Below are 16,381 nucleotides of genomic sequence, written 5' to 3'. Positions count from 1 at the left end.
TGATTCACAGAAATGGGAGGGCAACCACTGATTCAACATTAAACACAAAAACTCTACTGAACATCCTTTAATCTCTTTTTGATGATTCAGAAGGTAAAGTCATTTTGAAGGTGGAAATGCACAGTGTTTTGGGTGCTTTTAGATGACAGTGCCAGGTAACTTAGAAATATTTAGACAGACATTTGGGATCATAGGGCCATAGCAGCAGTCACAGGGGAGTGTCCAGGAATCTGCCACCCTGAGGTTAGACATTGGTCTAAGATCAGTGGCAAGGACAGGCTGTTTATAACTGGAACCTTGCCACTGTTTGAATTAATTATTTATTTATTTATTTCCCCCAAAGCCCCAGTAGATAGTTGTATGTCATAGTTGCACATCCTTCTAGTTGCTGCATGTGGGACGCGGCCTCAGCATGGCTGCAGAAGCGGTGCGTCGGAGCACGCCCGGGATCTGAACCCAGGCCGCCAGCAGCGGAGCGCGCACACTTAACCACTAAGCCACGGGGCCGGCCCCATGCCACTGTTTGGATAGGAATAAAGCTCCCTTGGGCAGCTCCAGCTAGCAGGAAAAGGACTTCACCATTCAGGAAGGCCCAAGCAGGGAAGTTATTTAAAATCTAAAAGCAGCTTGCCTTGTTCTTACGTCTTTCTATGCACAATATGAGGGCCTGACCCCTTCTTTCTGATATCCCATGTGATAGCTTGTTTTTCAAGGGCCTTGAAGTAGAAAAAGGAGGGAGGACTCCAGTGGAAATATGGCTGAATGAACAGTCCTGCCTCTGGACTGCGAATAGAATAAGAGGATGTGAGCCAAGTTGTGTTTAGATTAAAACTAAGGAAGACTTTGCTAATGGTAAATAACAAGTTTCAGAAATTATGGTTGGTTGAGGGAAATTACAGAAACTCCTTCTCTGATGAGTTTTCAACATGGAACAGGTTCTCTTGTCTAGGATATTAGGATAAACAAGATCACTTTCATAGTCCTTTCTATGATTTGACTTTATTTAAAAGATCCACAGATTGCAGAATTAATTCTCTGTATTGGGTGATGCCTCAAATACTGCTGTCTTGTTTTGTTTTAACATTGTTTCTGTTTTAGAAAAAGTGATACATGTTTATTGTAAAAATTTCAAGCAAAACAGAAAAGTACAAAAGAAGAAAATATCTCCTAAAATCTCACCGTCCAGAGCTAACTGTTGTATTCCTCAGAACTCTTGATTGCAAGGGATAGGCTCTTAGACTGGCTTAGGGGAACTTTTGGCTTAGGTAACCAATAAGTCCAGGGGTATTCCTAGCTTCCAGCATGGCCGAGTCCCAGCGTTCAGCTTATGTTTTAAAGAGTCTCTTCTTCTCTGTGTTAGCTTCATTCTCAGGCAGCCCCTCTCCCCTCTTTGGGCAAAGATGGCCCCCCAGCAGGTCCAGGCTTCCATGGTCTTCAACACCTTCCATCTCAGAAAGATAAAGTGCCTTTTTTCATAGTTTCAGGAAAAGTCCTGTTGTTGGAGGTGGGCTGTGCGTTGGGAAAGGAACGTAGTGTCCCACCAGCCCCAACTGAACCATGTGAATTGAAGGGAAAAGGGAAACGGTGTAGCTTCCTAAAGGGCAATTGGGTAGTTGTTTCCAAATGAAGACGACGAGAATGACAGGCAGGCAGAAACAAACACTGTTAATATTCTGTGGAATTCATCAGTTTCTGCTTCTTGATAGGCCAAATGCAATGCTATTCCAGGAGGCCAGAAATAGATTTGCTCCCAGCAGGTCCTTGTGAGTAGGCGCTAAGTTGGGATTGATTCTTCCCTATGAAGGTAATGCCACGAATTACCTTTGTTTTCCTGTCATGCTTCTGTTCTTCCTTCTATCTCCTCCTGAGACTTATCCAGAAGTACAGCATACATTACCTACACAAAGGATGGAGGAATAGGCATACATGAATTTTTTTTTTAATCAAATTATTCACAATACTATTCCTGGAATTGTTCTTCTGGTCTAAACTAAACCTTTCTGCCCTTTAGTATTAAAAAGCCATTAAGAACATAATAAGAAATCAAGGATTTCTTGGGAGGGGACATCTCAGAACTTGCAATTGACTTCAGGGATTTTTGATGGGAATGTGTTTCTAAGGCTGTGCAGAAATGCTCTAGCACTCACTCCGCGTCAATGCTGCCTCAGTGTGAACCCCGTCGTGCCCCGCCCCACCCCCCCAGGCCATTAGTTCTGGCTGTTTAGAAAGGCTACTTGTTGTCAAGGCTGTCCCTCCCCCTTCTCTTCCTCTTTGCCAGCCCCAGCCTGGTGCTGCTAACCAAGGAGATTTGCCGATTAAAAGGGCTTCAACTCCAGAGTTCCCATGGCAACAGCCTCCTTGGAGGTCTTTGTTGCCTGCTAAAACTTTGATGTCTGAGAGTGGCTGCTGCTGTTTCTCTTGAAGATTTACAAACAGAAGAAGAGGGAAAAAGAATTGGGGGAGAAGAAAAAAAGTTTACTCCTGCAGAAGGGAGAGAAGGAATTAATTACAGAGCCACACTCTAGCCATAAATCTGGGGTTACTCCTTTGGAACATATTCTGATTTGGGCTGTACCCACATTTTCACTTCAGATTATACTTCAGATATCTTGGCCCCACATGAAAGACTTCAAGTGGAGTTGATTCCTCTAGGAGGGTGGAACCATCCTTTCTACCTTCAGTAGACACCTGTGCCTTCAGATTTCCAGAAGAGCTGAGATAACCGCACGGGCTCCCATGAAAGGAGAGACATAAAACTAATGAGGAGTGAGCTTTTCAGGCCTCAGCCTCACTGCCTTTTCTCCAGCCCTCTCTCCTAGTCCTGACCTGCTCTGCCCTGAGCTTTCCTAGATGCCTCTGTGGATCTTGGTTTTGAGAAGAACCAGAAAAGTGTGTTGAAGGGATGAAGGAAGAGCCAGAAAAGCTAGCCAGGCATCCGCTAGAATCTGATTCTGGTTAATGACTGTCAGAGTGGAGTGGGGGTGTGGTTGCTCCAAAGATTGGGATCATACCTTTTACTCTTTGCAAGAAGCCTCCTATGGCCTTCAGACCTCTCTACTGCATAACTGCAACCTTGCTCTTTGATAGGCACCTGGAATGGAGTCACTTTTGCTTCAAGTATGGTTTATATTTAAATTATGATTTAAATTTAGTCTTTTTTGCATACTGTGTCCCTAGCACAGTGAGGATACACAATAAATAAATGATACTGTCTTGTGTCTATAAAAATTACTGTCTTTTTGTAAAGATAAATATTGTATTTCTGAAGCAATTAGAGAACAAGAAAAGATTAAAACTGTATTTGATATTAAATTTCTAGGCTACTGATTTTCAAGAGGGGGCTATTTTGCCCCCCAGGAGATATTTGGCAATGTCTGGAAACATTTTTGGTTGTCATAACTTGTGGAGTCCTATGGCACCTAGTGGGCAGAGGCCAGGGAGGCTGCTAAACATCCTACCATGCACAGGACAGCCCTCCTTCATCCAACAGAGAATTATCTGGCCCCAAATGTCAATAGTGCCAAGGTCAATCTGGATACTGGATAAGGTCCACTGTGAAGAGCATGGGCTGTGGGGTCAGACATCCCTGGACTCATATAACCTTGGACAAGTCAATGTTAATGAGCCTCGTTTTCCTTATCTGTAAAAATGGGGGAGGGGTAATAAAAGTTACATGGAAGACATATTGTGAGGATTGACGGCACATAATAGAACTCAGTAAATGTTAGTTCCCTTCTCCCAACCCTTCCCATCCCCTACATCTCATTGCCAGTGTGTCCTCCCTAACCTGAGGGAGCCCTCTTTAGGGAATTCTGTGTCCTGGGACTCCTGTTGGAGAGCCTTTTTTTTTTTTTTTTTTTTTTTAATTTATTTTTTTCCACCAAAGCCCCAGTAGATAGTTGTACGTCACAGCTGCACATCCTTCTAGTTGCTGTATGTGGGACGCGGCCTCAGCATGGCCGGAGAAGCGGTGCGTCGGTGCACGCCCGGGATCCGAAGCCGGGCCGCCAGCAGCGGAGCGCACGCCCTTAACCGCTAAGCCACGGGGCCGGCCCTAAGAGAGCCTATTTTTCTTTAGCCCGTTCCATAGGCAGAGGCTTTAATGAGCCATCTGCGAATTTGGTGATCCTATTACTAATAGATTCACGTTTTCTCAGTGACACCTGTACAGTGTGTGCCTTGCTGGTGATGACCCTAATCAGCCCTGTGGGAATCTTCCTGCTAGTGGAGTTCAGGACATTGTGTCCCAGCATGCTATCTTTGGTTGCTGTTGGAAGCCCATTTCTCAGTGGATGGCCTTTAGTTAATTACAGGGTGTTTACTACCTAACCTAAATACAAGGATTAGGTCACACAGGCCATTGGATGAAGTCTGGAGGGGTTTGGGGAACACCTAAGACTTGGATTAGGAAGTGGATGGGCCTGGAAAGACTTTAGGTAGGGCGATTTTATAATTTCTTGTCCAAACTAGGATACTCTTGAGAGTGAAAAAGAGGCGGCTTTTAGTAATTTATGTCAAGACAGCAGGCATAAACTGGAACTGTCCAGGCAAACTAGTCTGCTGGTCACCGCATCTTTAGATGTGACCACCTTGAAGGTCCTCCTTTTGATTGAAGAAAATAGAAGATCCAGAAGGGCTGGGGGCAAATTAGAGTCAGCTCACCTTCACCTGCTGAACCCTTGCTGCTAGCTGGCATTTTATTCATGGGGACCGAGGGATGTGCACATCTCCATTCATTTACTAGAACCAAGCAAAGGGGCCCAGCAAAGACATGGTGATTTGCCATAACAGTTGTTCAACTGAAAAACTGGGGCTAAGATTTCTCAAGAATAAAGGACGTCCGTTTAGGCTCTTCACCGCCCTGGGTTGTTAGGAGAATAAATGGAGGTCTTGAAGGCGCTGTTTGCCCTTCTCTAATCCCCAGCCGCTCAGTCCAGTGACTGCTGTCCCTTCCCTCCCCCTGCTCCCTCGCAGCCTTTATCCCGCCTCACTATTTTTGCTTCACTTGTTGCTCATCACTGTGGGAGGAAACTCGGCCTTCAATTAGTGTGCATTCCTGAAGCCAGCGGTTGCCGTGGTTACCGGGCGGGAGCTGGAGCAGCTGGGTCAGCCCGCCAGCTTCACTGTAGTCAGTGGACCAGGGCGGAGGCAACAATGCGAAGCCGGGCGCGGGAGGGAGGGGACCTAGCCCGCAGAGGGGAGGCACTGGGGCCCGCGGGGTAGTGGGTGTCACCGAGAAATCGGCTCAGCCCTGGAAAGAAAGAATGGCAGCCCCTGAAAGCCGGTCAGGAGACAGTCATTCCATTTTTTTCTCCAAAGCCAGCTGCAGCTATTCAAGTGTGCAGGTTTGCGTTCACACGGGGGCAGTGCCTCCGACTTTGCTCTGAGAAATCCTCCATGGTCGAAGCCCCTCACACTGAGAGGGGGCTGGGCATGAAGGAAAGGGCAGGGAACTCTGACAATCCAAGACCTACCAAGCTGTGTGCCCCTTGGTGTCCGCCTCACACCACCAGGGCTTTTTCGGTTAAGGAAAGTAGCCATTCTTGATATCTTTGTATCTAAGGTGCCGCTGCCAGTCTGATGGATGGAGCACCGTGAGCTCAGCAAATCACAGTGGGCATCAAGTAACTCAATTTCCTCCTTCCATTAAATCCCACCCTCCTCCACTTCATGTTGGAGTCAAATCTAGCTGTCTTCTGCATTTCATCTCAGGCCAAGTTGGGTATGTTATATTCCTAATAATACTTTGCATCTGTTCACCTTCTGGGGTAGGGAGTTGGATCACTATAGCACTTAGCAAAGCAGAGTACTTTGCAATCATTTTTATTATTGTTTATTAGTTTGTAGCAGCATGGTGAATGCCTTTTAATTAGCTCATACTGTGTTATGATGTATTCAGTAATCATTTTCTGGGCGCGACTTTAAAAGGTGCTGAAATTTTTAACCATCTCAACAATTCCTTCATCCAAAAATTATACTTTAATTGTATAAGTAGAGTAATAATGTCACAAACAAAATTTCAGAGTTGCTCACTGCAAACACCAGGAGGCTAGAAAGCAGTTGCTGCACATTTCTAAATTAAGCAAAGCTTGAGGGTGGGGGTGAGATATTGGGAAAAAAAAACTGGAATGGAGGTGAGTAGACCCAGGTTCTACTCCTGGTTTGGTTATTAGTCAGCTGTGTGACTTTGGGTAAAATTCTTAACCTCTCTGAGCCTCAGATTTCTGAAAACGTGGAGTGGGTTATGGATTAGGTGACCTCTGAGAGGTGACCTTTCTAGCTATAAAATCTGATTCTAGAATTCTATGTGAATAGAAGAAGTCAGTGCCTTAGGCCAAGCTTATAATCACTGCCAAAAAGCCCGAAGCATTTATTAACAGTTAATTGTGGATAGTCTAATACTAGTCATTTTGTGGAGAGAATTCACTGTCAGAATTATTCACTATAATTTAAAGTGAACTAAAAGGTAAAAGATACACACACACAAAATACACACATGAAATGCTTAAATATATAGTTTATAAATATATATAAAAGAAAGGGAGGCTATATCCACATTTGTGATGGATAATCATAAACTATATTTATTGAGTGCATGGTTGCCATGGGAATATAGAATAAGAACAGTGATGTGTGTGCCCTGGGGAAATTCCCAATCTATTTGGGATTCCAAATAGCCATAGAAACAACTTTACACTTAAGAGGGCCAGAGAAAGGCATCTGCTCTCCTCAAAGACTTAGGAGAGAAACATTCTGGAGGGTTAGGAGCTGAGAGAACAGGGGGCGGCTACAGTAATCCCTGATAAATGGATCTAGGGCATCTTAGGAAAGCTTGGAAGTGGGTTGAAGCCCAGATGTGCATTAAACAGAAGGGAGACGAAGGGAACCACAAGGAGCTTGGGAAGAAAAGTATTCTAGATCGTCCTGAACGAAGGTTCATTTGTATAGCATATTGGCAAACCCAAGGAGGGCTCCAAGTTAATAAGTTCAAAGAAATGAATGGAGGTAACTGTGCTGTCAGCAGTGGTGACATCATAAGGACGAAGGAAGTATTATTTTCCCTCCTTTCATACATTCCAATCATTAAATAATGTATCTGTGTCATCAAGTAATTGAGTAGCAGATCTAGGATCTGAAAACAAGTTTGTCCTAAATCCAGAACTTCTGTACCTTCCATTGCACTTTAAAGGCTTGGGCTAATAATCAGAACTTGGATTTAAAATTTTTTTTTTTTATTGATGTTTTAATGGTTTCTAACATTGTGAAATTTTGGGTTGTATATTTTTGTTTGTCCATCACCACATATATGACTCCCTTCACCCCTTGTGCCCACCCCCCACCCCCACTGCCCTGGTAACCACAGTCCAGTTTTCTCTGTCCATGTGTTGGTTTATATTCCACATATGAGTGAGATCATACAGTGTTTGTCTTTCTCTTTCTGGCTTATTTCACTTAACATAATACGCTCCAGGCCCATCCATGTTGTTGCAAATGGGACGATTTTGTCTTTTTTTATGGCTGAGTAGTATTCCATTGTATATATATACCACATTTTCTTAATTGGATTTAAATTTTAAGAGTAGAGATAAAAACAATTTTTTTGGCTAAAATTTGTATGCATATTGTATCTCTCTGTAATGGCTGCCTTAAAAATACCCTAGCCTGGTAGTTTACAACTTGTGGGGTGTGGGGTGGGGTGGTGCTTTAATCCCCCTAGATGGCAAGATGGCATTTGGGATGTTCCAATGACTAGAGGATGCTCCTGGCATTGAGCCCTGAGTCCAGGGGTGCTAACCATTCTCCAGTACCTAGAATAGTGCTGAATGAATGAACAGTTCCTTCATATTCTTATTAAGAGCCTATTTCCATCTCGAATGAATAAAAAGCACTCTCATGACAGTGAGTCAAAAGTCCAGCCAGAAGCCCAGCATACCAAACAATGGGGATTTGCTGCTGGAAACACTTCAAGGTAGTGATGGGTGAGGTGCCTCCTCATGCTGGGCTGCTGGGGATGCCAAGCATAGAGCACAGTCCCTGCCCTGGAGGGGTCTCCATCCTGCTAGTGGAGCTCACGTAAAGGAATCACTGCAGCTGAGAGAGAAGTGCCCTAATGAAGGTGTGTGCGGTGGTCCTCGGAAGCATGGAGGAGGAGCAGCATCCTTACAGGGCTCTGGGGGAACAGTCGCCTAGGCTGTGTGTGGTAAGGATTTCAACAAAGCAGGAGATTAAGAAGTGGATTAGCTGGTTATCTTAATAAAGAAGGTAAGTAAACCTGCCTTGAGGGGCCTGGCCTACCAAGAAAAGAGTATCAGAACCTTGTGGAAATGTCACTAGGATGAGGTTTGCAGTGAAATGTGCAAAGATGATCTGTGAGTGGAAGAGAAGTAGGAAACCAGGCAAGGGCTGTGTCTCTGGGGAAAGGCCTCATGACTGGGTGGAACCTGATGTCAGAAATGCAGAAAGGCTGATGAAAACATTGGCTTTGGCAGGAACAAAGTCCTTTGACCTCAGTAAGGTCTTGTGACACAGAAGCAGATAACTAAAACTGAGTTCTCTACTCATACTGGTGGACAGGCTATGTGGGCTAGACTGTCTTGTTCCTCTCTGTGTTTCCACCTGGCACAGTACACATTTCCTTGTTGACTGATTGAATGAATGAATAATGAATGAATGAACTGGAGCCATTCCAGAAGTGAGCTGGTTCTCAGGAGTATGCACAGAGTTCAGTTGGGGATAACGTCAAGATGTCAGTGGCAGAAAACAGCTGAAACTGGGAATCCTCTAGGTAAGATATGTAAGTTGTTTTATTCACAATGCATGTTTCTGCCTGATCATTCAAGCCAAAGTATGTGAATGCTTTTGGCTGTGAAGTGTGTGAGGGTATGGTATGAAACTGGCAGTGTGTGTGCATGTACCAACTATTAGCATGCCTGATTTGTTTGGTCTATTCATGTGGAAATTTCTTAAAAGTAATGGATTCTGCAAGGTTTGGGGAAAACTGTTTGAGTGCTTACATGAAAACGGTATTTTCTACTGATAGTTTGAGCTGTGGTTTGAAAAGAGAAAATGTGGCCTTCTATTTGCGGGATCTGTTTTCCATCCTTTTCTCAAACACTAAAGTGACTTGTAATTGCCTCTCTTAAACTGAATCGTGGAAGAATGACAGTGATTCACAAGTGTGGCTAAAGTGCTGCCGAAATCTGGAATGTATTTACTGCAATTGTTTAGACTCTCTAAGATCAGACCTGCAGTGGATGTGACAGAATAGAATAGGAAGAAAAAATGGAGCATTTCTAGCTGGCAACAGCATTTTTTAGGAATTGTTAGGCAAGAAGCTGGAAACAAAATGACTTTCAGAAATATTAGGATTCCAGCATAAATCCACTTTTAAAAATGCTTTTAGCTCCAATAAAATATAAGTCATAGTGTAAAAGCCACAGAGCTTTGCAGTCTCTCTACTGTTGACATGGTATAGTGGTATTGTCCGCTACCCCAAAACTCCTACTGTGTTCTGAATTCTGAAGACATTTAATTTCACCCACTTTACTGCAGAAGTCTGTCACCATGCTGCCCTGGGGCTAACACTACACAGGTGCATTAAGGGAAGCCTTCACCTTCTTCTGAAGCATCAGCTATTGGCTGTTGCTTCAGGGAGAATGAGAAGCTTGATGTATGTCTTTCTGTTGGAGTGACAAGCTATGTGAATCTCCTGTCCATATTTTTGATACCACCCTATCCTTATTTTAATTTTTTCAATTACAAGTGTAAAAAGAAAAAATCTAAAAAATGAAAGCCCCTTCATTGTTCTTCCATGATGCCCATTCCAGCTCCCCAGAAAGAAGAGCTAAGAATTTAGTGTGTAATACTATTGCCTTCAGATTTTAATTTGATCATAGATCCCTAGAGCTTATGTTAACTAACATTCTGTAGAGGCAATGTCAGAACACCATCAATGTAACCTAAACAGCCTGTGGGGAAATCCAGCTTTTGTGTTTTATCTGCTCATAAATATATCTGTGTCTATATACCCCTCAGTGGTTGCAAGCATGTGATCTCCGGGCTGTGTACAGCCCTGAAACATATTTTGTATGGCTTGTCCAGTGCTTTTTAAAAATCTGTGAATCAGTTGCCAACATTCGAAAATCAGGATATTGTAGGTAAAAATATGGGGTCTGGCTAATCTTGAAAAATAGGAGGACCTATAGCCCTGAAGACACATTCCTGTAGGGTAGCAATTGGCTAGAGGTGAGCAGTAGCAGCCCCTAGAGACCCATGACCCGCCGTGTGCCACACCCCTGCTGCTCCCTGTTGTATTACATTTGGCCAGCTGCACGTCTTTGCATTGCCTGCTGGTTCCTATAAACATAGAGTTGAGTTTGCAACTCTCATCACTGAGTAGCAGATTTGAGAACTAAAAATGTTATAGATAGGGTGACCATATAATTAAGTGTCCAAACTAGGACACTTTGAAAGTAAAAAAGGGTGCCATTAATAATTATACCAGGACAACAGGCATAAACCAGGACTGTCCCAGACAAACCAAGATATATGGTCCCCCTGTCTACAGACCACTTCATTCAACCACTTCATTTGACTAATGAGAAAATTGAGACCTAGAAAGACGAGGTAATTTGCCTGTAGTAGTCACCAGGTAAACTAATGGCAAAGCTGCCCTAAGTACCCTGACTCCCAGCCACAGCCTTCTCCAATATGATGTGCTCTATAGAACACATATGAGCATCATATCCTCTGTGAATGTATGGATTTTGATAGTTAATAATTATCACATAGCTAATTTCCTGTGAGAGTGTACAAATTTGTAGCTTATATCATCAATAACATTTCTATTATGAGTGTAATTAATGCCTTGGCCTATAGCACACCCAGAGATGTTCAAAACATTGATAAGATTGAGAACTAGAGAGTAAATTCAAGAAAATCTTCAGGTACAATAAGAGATATACTTAGAAGTGATAATTGTCCAGATTAAAAAAAAAAACACCATTAAGTAAGTATCCAATAACTGGCTTGCTAAAAATACTGTATATTGACTTCTTTATCATTGGCTGTTGGCTAGTAATTAATATTAATTACATCTTCAAGAGATGTCAAAGATCCCAAATTCCCAAATCCTTGACTAGCTGTCTATTGCCTTGTTGAGTTTCCAAGAGATATTTGTACAGAGAACACTCCAGATGAGATCAATGCACGCTCTTAATCACTTGCTCAGACTTGGCTGCAAATCCCTGTCTGGCCTCCCATCCTAGGGAACTGGACTAGACCACATGTGAGTCTCAGAGGCTAGAACCTAGAGAGGCTAAAGCCGTAGCCTTTCGTGAAGGCTTAAGCCAAAGGCCAGCCTCAGAAGTCTCCTTCAGGATGCCTTTTTCCAATGCCCCACTGGGCTCCCACTTGTCGTTCCAAGAGACCTCACAAGCAGCAGACCATTCTTATATGTCAGCTGTACAAGATGGAAGACAGAAAGAAGGAAACCCTTCTTGCCAAAACCTAAAACAGAGCTAGCCTACGTCACCCACTCCATGCTTCCTTTCCCTTAATGCACGCTGGTCCCAGTTGACTTTTCAAATGTGGGACCATTACCCACAGGAGACATGAGCAGGACACTGGCTTTGTGTAGTTGAGGAGAACTAAGAAGAGATGAAGTGAGCCAAGATCCCTTTACTGACTCCCTAACACCTTGCCCTTGCTACAGCATCCTCCCCTCATGTCCTGGAGGAGCTCCTTTTTCTTTGACCTTTGTCAGAGCTTCTTTTCTGTGGGGTGGCTTGATGGAGGAGAGGACCATCTAACCATGACCTATAGACTCAAAATATAAACCACACACATGGGTAACTTTTTCTCTAATGCACCTCTACAAAATTCAACAGGAAAAGTTGTTTTCTAAATGAGCCACATCCATCCATATGCATGAAACAGACCCCTAGTTTTGTGCTATCCAAGAGCGACATGTGGCTACTGAGCCTTTGACGTGTTAACATTTTGGCTACTTCGGTATAAGTAAAACATATTAATTTAATTTAATTTTTTTTACTCTTTTAATGTGATTACTAGAAAAGCTAAAATTACCCATCACTCACATTATATTTCTATTGGACAGAGCTCTTCTAGAGGCGTAGGTCATGCACATAAATGAAGTAAGTTCAGTTGCATGCTTAGGTACCACAGTGACCTTTTGCCATCACAAGTCTGAAAGGAGAGTGGTTTGCTAGTTGTTTCCTAGTGCAGCTTGTTTATTAGCAAGGCTTCAGTGTAGGAGAGTTATCTGGGACAGGGGCAGAAGTCATATTAGAGCCTGTACATTTACCTTGATAGGAGAACATGGTGAAAGCATTCAGCACTTCTTTCTGTAAATCAGACTAGTTTTTAAAAGGACTAACCTCCTCCCCCACATCTTCCAGTGTCTTGTTTCCTGCACAGCTCTTTGCCTTGCAGAGCCCTGTGGGGTACCTGTTCTGACATCAGCTCTTAAGCTTCTATTCCATATCACACAGAAGGCACTTGGGTCTATACAGTGCCAGCTGTAGGTGCCATATGGAAAAGCCAGACCATATACATATGTACAGAGTGTTTCTGAAGCCAGAAGGAGTATAGAAGAGAGTGTAACTCATCTAGCTTTATCTTTCCTTGCCTTTGAAAATTTTAATCATTGAAATATCTTTAGGCTATAAATAGAATCACATAGTGAGATAATTCTGAGTTAAAACCAAATATGTACTTTTGTTTTTATATGGACATAGGACTGTATATGGATGTATGAAAATGTAGATTGAACATTTGGATACAGACAGGTTTGACTTTCCAATAAAATGTGTGGAGAAGGATGTATAAATGAATGGAGATAGTGTATGTCAGTCTGCTCAAGCAGGGTTTTTCATATTTGGAGCAGAGATTTCCTCCTCCTATAAATAGTTGGAGAGAAAGTTCTGTTTCTGCTTCCATCTAGTTTAGGTGCAGAGTTCACTTAGATGGCTGCCAAAGATTGATGGAGAAGGTCATTCTCTTGACTGAGCCCAGCCTCAGTGTTGTGCTTCTCCTGCCACAGACAGCATGGGTCAGCGACCAATCCCACGTAGGGACGGTGCCACCTGCAGCCAGGCTTCAGCTGTATTTTCCTTTGGAGTAACCTCTTTCCTTCTTCTTTTCCTTCCACCTCTTCTAGGCAGGACAGGGCTGCTTGCTGATCTCTTGCCCAGTTTTGCTGTGGAGATTATGCCAGGTATTCAGTCATTTAACTCTTTATTTACTTAATTTTCTGTCACTCCATCTGTCTTGTTTCTGCATTAGTCACTAATTGCTCCTTTAATTTATTTGCACATTTGTCTGTATACGTCTGTGGTCTTTTCCAGGATGAACTAGGCCCATTAGAAGAGACTTTAAATTGTATTTCTTCTGCTACTAGGCCCTAAAAGAATAATGCTAATTAACAATAGGCTGAGATGGGGACCCAGTCCTTCAGTGTCAGGCATGCAGTCTCTTTGGCAGTCTCTATGCCCATCTCAGTATCTCAGCTACACCCAGATATCTATAAGTATCCTTAAAAGAGTCATTATTCATCTGCATTCCATATTCCCTAAGTTATATGTCTACCCATTCGTTAGTTTATAACTATGTTATTCTGAATTGCCTTTTATAACTATCTCAAAACATTTTTCAAACTTTATGAAAGCTATGGCACACCTCCTCCCTTGAAAAGTACACATACAGACCTACAAGCAATGTAGGTCTGTACAATTTCAGGGGCTTCTTGGACCCCCTAAGTCCCTGGAGTCCTTGGACCATATGTCAGGGACACCTGCCCCAAATGCACACCTGTCTTTTTATGTAGGTTCAGTGGAACACACCAGCCTAGACAAGCCAACATCAGTTTGATGCAGCACTATAGTCCATAATGGAAGGAGGCTCAGAGAGAAACAAGAATGAACTATGGGAGAGGACATATCCCAACTCAGGGAGTAGGAAAGGGTATGATTCAGTCTTGCTTTGGAGGGTTTCTGCCAAAGGGTTAAGAGCTGCTTAATAGTTGAGAGCAACAGAGTGATACAAAATATTCCTGGCCGTTGATTTTGACTTGATTCAAGTTTTAGGAAACATCCAAAGTCTTCACAGTTGAGCTTCACTGATTATTCTTCCATGAATCCTCCTTGTACTTTCCCATTAGCTGGCCAACCCAAATATAGACATTGTTCTTACGGATGTTGATCCCAAGGACACAAATAGATATCTCTTTGTGATCCCCTTATCCAGAGTTCTGTCAATTTGTACACATTTGTTCATCACAAAAAAAAAAAAAAAAGTTACATTGCATTGCTTCAAACTAGATGTTATATCCCCCAGTCCCAAGAAACAGTTACTGTTTTTCATATCTGGTCCTGGATGCCTCAATTTTCCTCCCTTTTAACTACAAGAATCCTTTCATGGATAACATTTTTTGTTTCTCCAAGGTAACCTGCCAGTCTTTTACCCTTGACTGCCTGAGCCAAGTTGTAGCCACCAAGCCACACAGCTCATGTAATCGTCAGAGCTCGGATCTACCTCAGGCTACACTATGTTATTATATTATTGTTAAGGCCCAGGCGAAAGCCCTCAGCTGTCTATTGTCCTCAGCAACATTCCGGCCAGGCACAAGGCCTCATTTCCTCACTAAAGAGAGGGTGACCTGGTTAATTTGAATGTCTTTCAGATGGATGAGCGAGGAGGGACATTCGGGAAATTTCCCTCTGAGGAAATTATGTTCTAAACAAAGGTCAAATAATTTTACCATTTTTACAAAACCCTTTATAAATCAAAAATGTCATATTCTCAAGCTCTAACTGAATGCCTGTTTAATTGAAGGAATATTTAATAACCAAAAGTCAGGAAAAACAATGTGTACTTGAAGTTCATTGTAAAGGGATTTGGGGTAGATGGCTTTCAATCAAAATGAATCACTTTAATCTTTTGGCTTTTAAAGGAAATCATGGCTCACTCCAGTGTGTCCCAGTCCTCCTGTGGGAAGTTGGGTCCTATAACCAAGTCCCAAAAGACAAGTCACTTGAGGGTCACAGTCATTTTTATCTAAGCCAAATGGAATTTATTTCTTTTCTCTTCATATTTTGGATAGGCAGATGAACTAGAATTTGTGTTCAGCCTCTGGCAGAGCTGTGAAAATAGTAGAAGTTAACAAACAGCCAGATATACACGTGTCTGTCTTGCCAGTCATCAAAGCCCTAAGCCACTTTAGCCCATGGCTGTGCTGGCTATCTAGCATGGTCAGCCTGAGCGTGATCAAACCACACCATCCTCCAGGGGTGGTCGAGGACAGCGTCTTCTCTCTCTGAGCCTATGTCTCTAGTTTTCTCCAGCCATGGTTTGTTGTACAATTATAAGCAAAAGGTTTTGATGTCAGCCCTGATGCTGAGTACAGGAAAGGTGTTACAGGGGCGAGCAGCAGCGAAAGCAGATGAATACATAATGGAACTGGACCACCTAAATATGTTCTGATTTAGACCATGTAGCCATAGAGAACTTTTTTTACAGGACTTACACTTTTTTATAGATAAGAATAATTTGACTACAAAAGATATGTATTCTCAGAACCCAGCACTTCAGAGTTCAGCAAGCAAGATTCCCCCCTCCCCAGCCAGGAGTCTTTCTGCTCTTGTCACATACTCGTTCTGACACTACAATCGGTATGGTAAACCCTTTCCCCAGGAGGGGGCCCTGAAACTCCTCCATTGCTTTGTGCTGGTCATTCTTTGTGCTCACTATGACCCAGGTAGCCTTCTTCCCTCTTACCCACGGCCCAGCCTGGGAGGGTCTCCACTTCTCACTCTCCGAGTTCCTCCTGAGTTTGGGGACTCTGTGCCCTGTTACGAGATGCTTTCTTCCCCAGGTCCCTCCCACTCACTCCTCTCACAGGGAGACACCAATGAGAGTGTGCCTGTCCTGATACTGGGCCGACTCGAGTGTGGGTTTCTCTGTGCGTCCTTCCAGAGTGGGTGTTTGTTGGCCTGGTGATCCTGGGAGTCTTCCTCTTCTTCGTCCTGGTGGGGATCTGCTGGTGCCAGTGCTGCCCTCATAGCTGCTGTTGCTACATCCGCTGCCCATGTTGCCCAGATTCCTGCTGCTGCCCTCAGGCCTGTGAGTAAAGTGACCAACTGGGGAGACATGCCGTGATAAAAAGATATGTCATCTTTCCATCGGACAGCTGTGTGCCCTGAGTCCCTTCTCCACCTCCTTTCCTTCCACCCAAAAAGTGGGTCGTTCCAGACTGTCTCCTCTGCTGGGAGCCCCTGGCTTCCAGAGATGACCATTCTTCTTTGCCTTCTCACCTACATGCACCTCTCCATGCTTTTTATCCACACCTCTCACCCCTGCATTG

At 43.4% G+C, this 16,381-nt stretch overlaps 1 protein-coding gene across 5 annotated transcripts in view; it reads left to right on the top strand.

The window, feature by feature from the left end:
- The window catches only part of ILDR2 (immunoglobulin like domain containing receptor 2), a 63,146-nt gene that overhangs the window by 24,125 nt on the left and 22,640 nt on the right, over positions 1-16,381 (top strand). For 2 of the 5 annotated variants that reach the window (XM_087437427.1, XM_087437415.1), the window contains exons 4-5: positions 13,181-13,237; positions 15,994-16,140. The exons of 1 other annotated variant lie outside the window; for it this stretch is intronic. In XM_087437427.1, the coding sequence (XP_087293553.1) occupies positions 13,181-13,237; positions 15,994-16,140 (204 nt within the window). The remainder of the gene's footprint in view (positions 1-13,180; positions 13,238-15,993; positions 16,141-16,381) is intronic. 2 more of the 5 variants (XM_087437432.1, XM_087437422.1) reach the window with 1 other exon arrangement.

This window comes from Ceratotherium simum, chromosome 2 (genome assembly GCF_057802395.1).
Source record: "Ceratotherium simum simum isolate JZ-2026a chromosome 2, ASM5780239v1, whole genome shotgun sequence".
NCBI lineage: Eukaryota > Metazoa > Chordata > Mammalia > Perissodactyla > Rhinocerotidae > Ceratotherium > Ceratotherium simum.
Note: the sequence above shows the minus strand (reverse complement) of the source record. Positions and strands in the feature narration are given on the sequence as shown.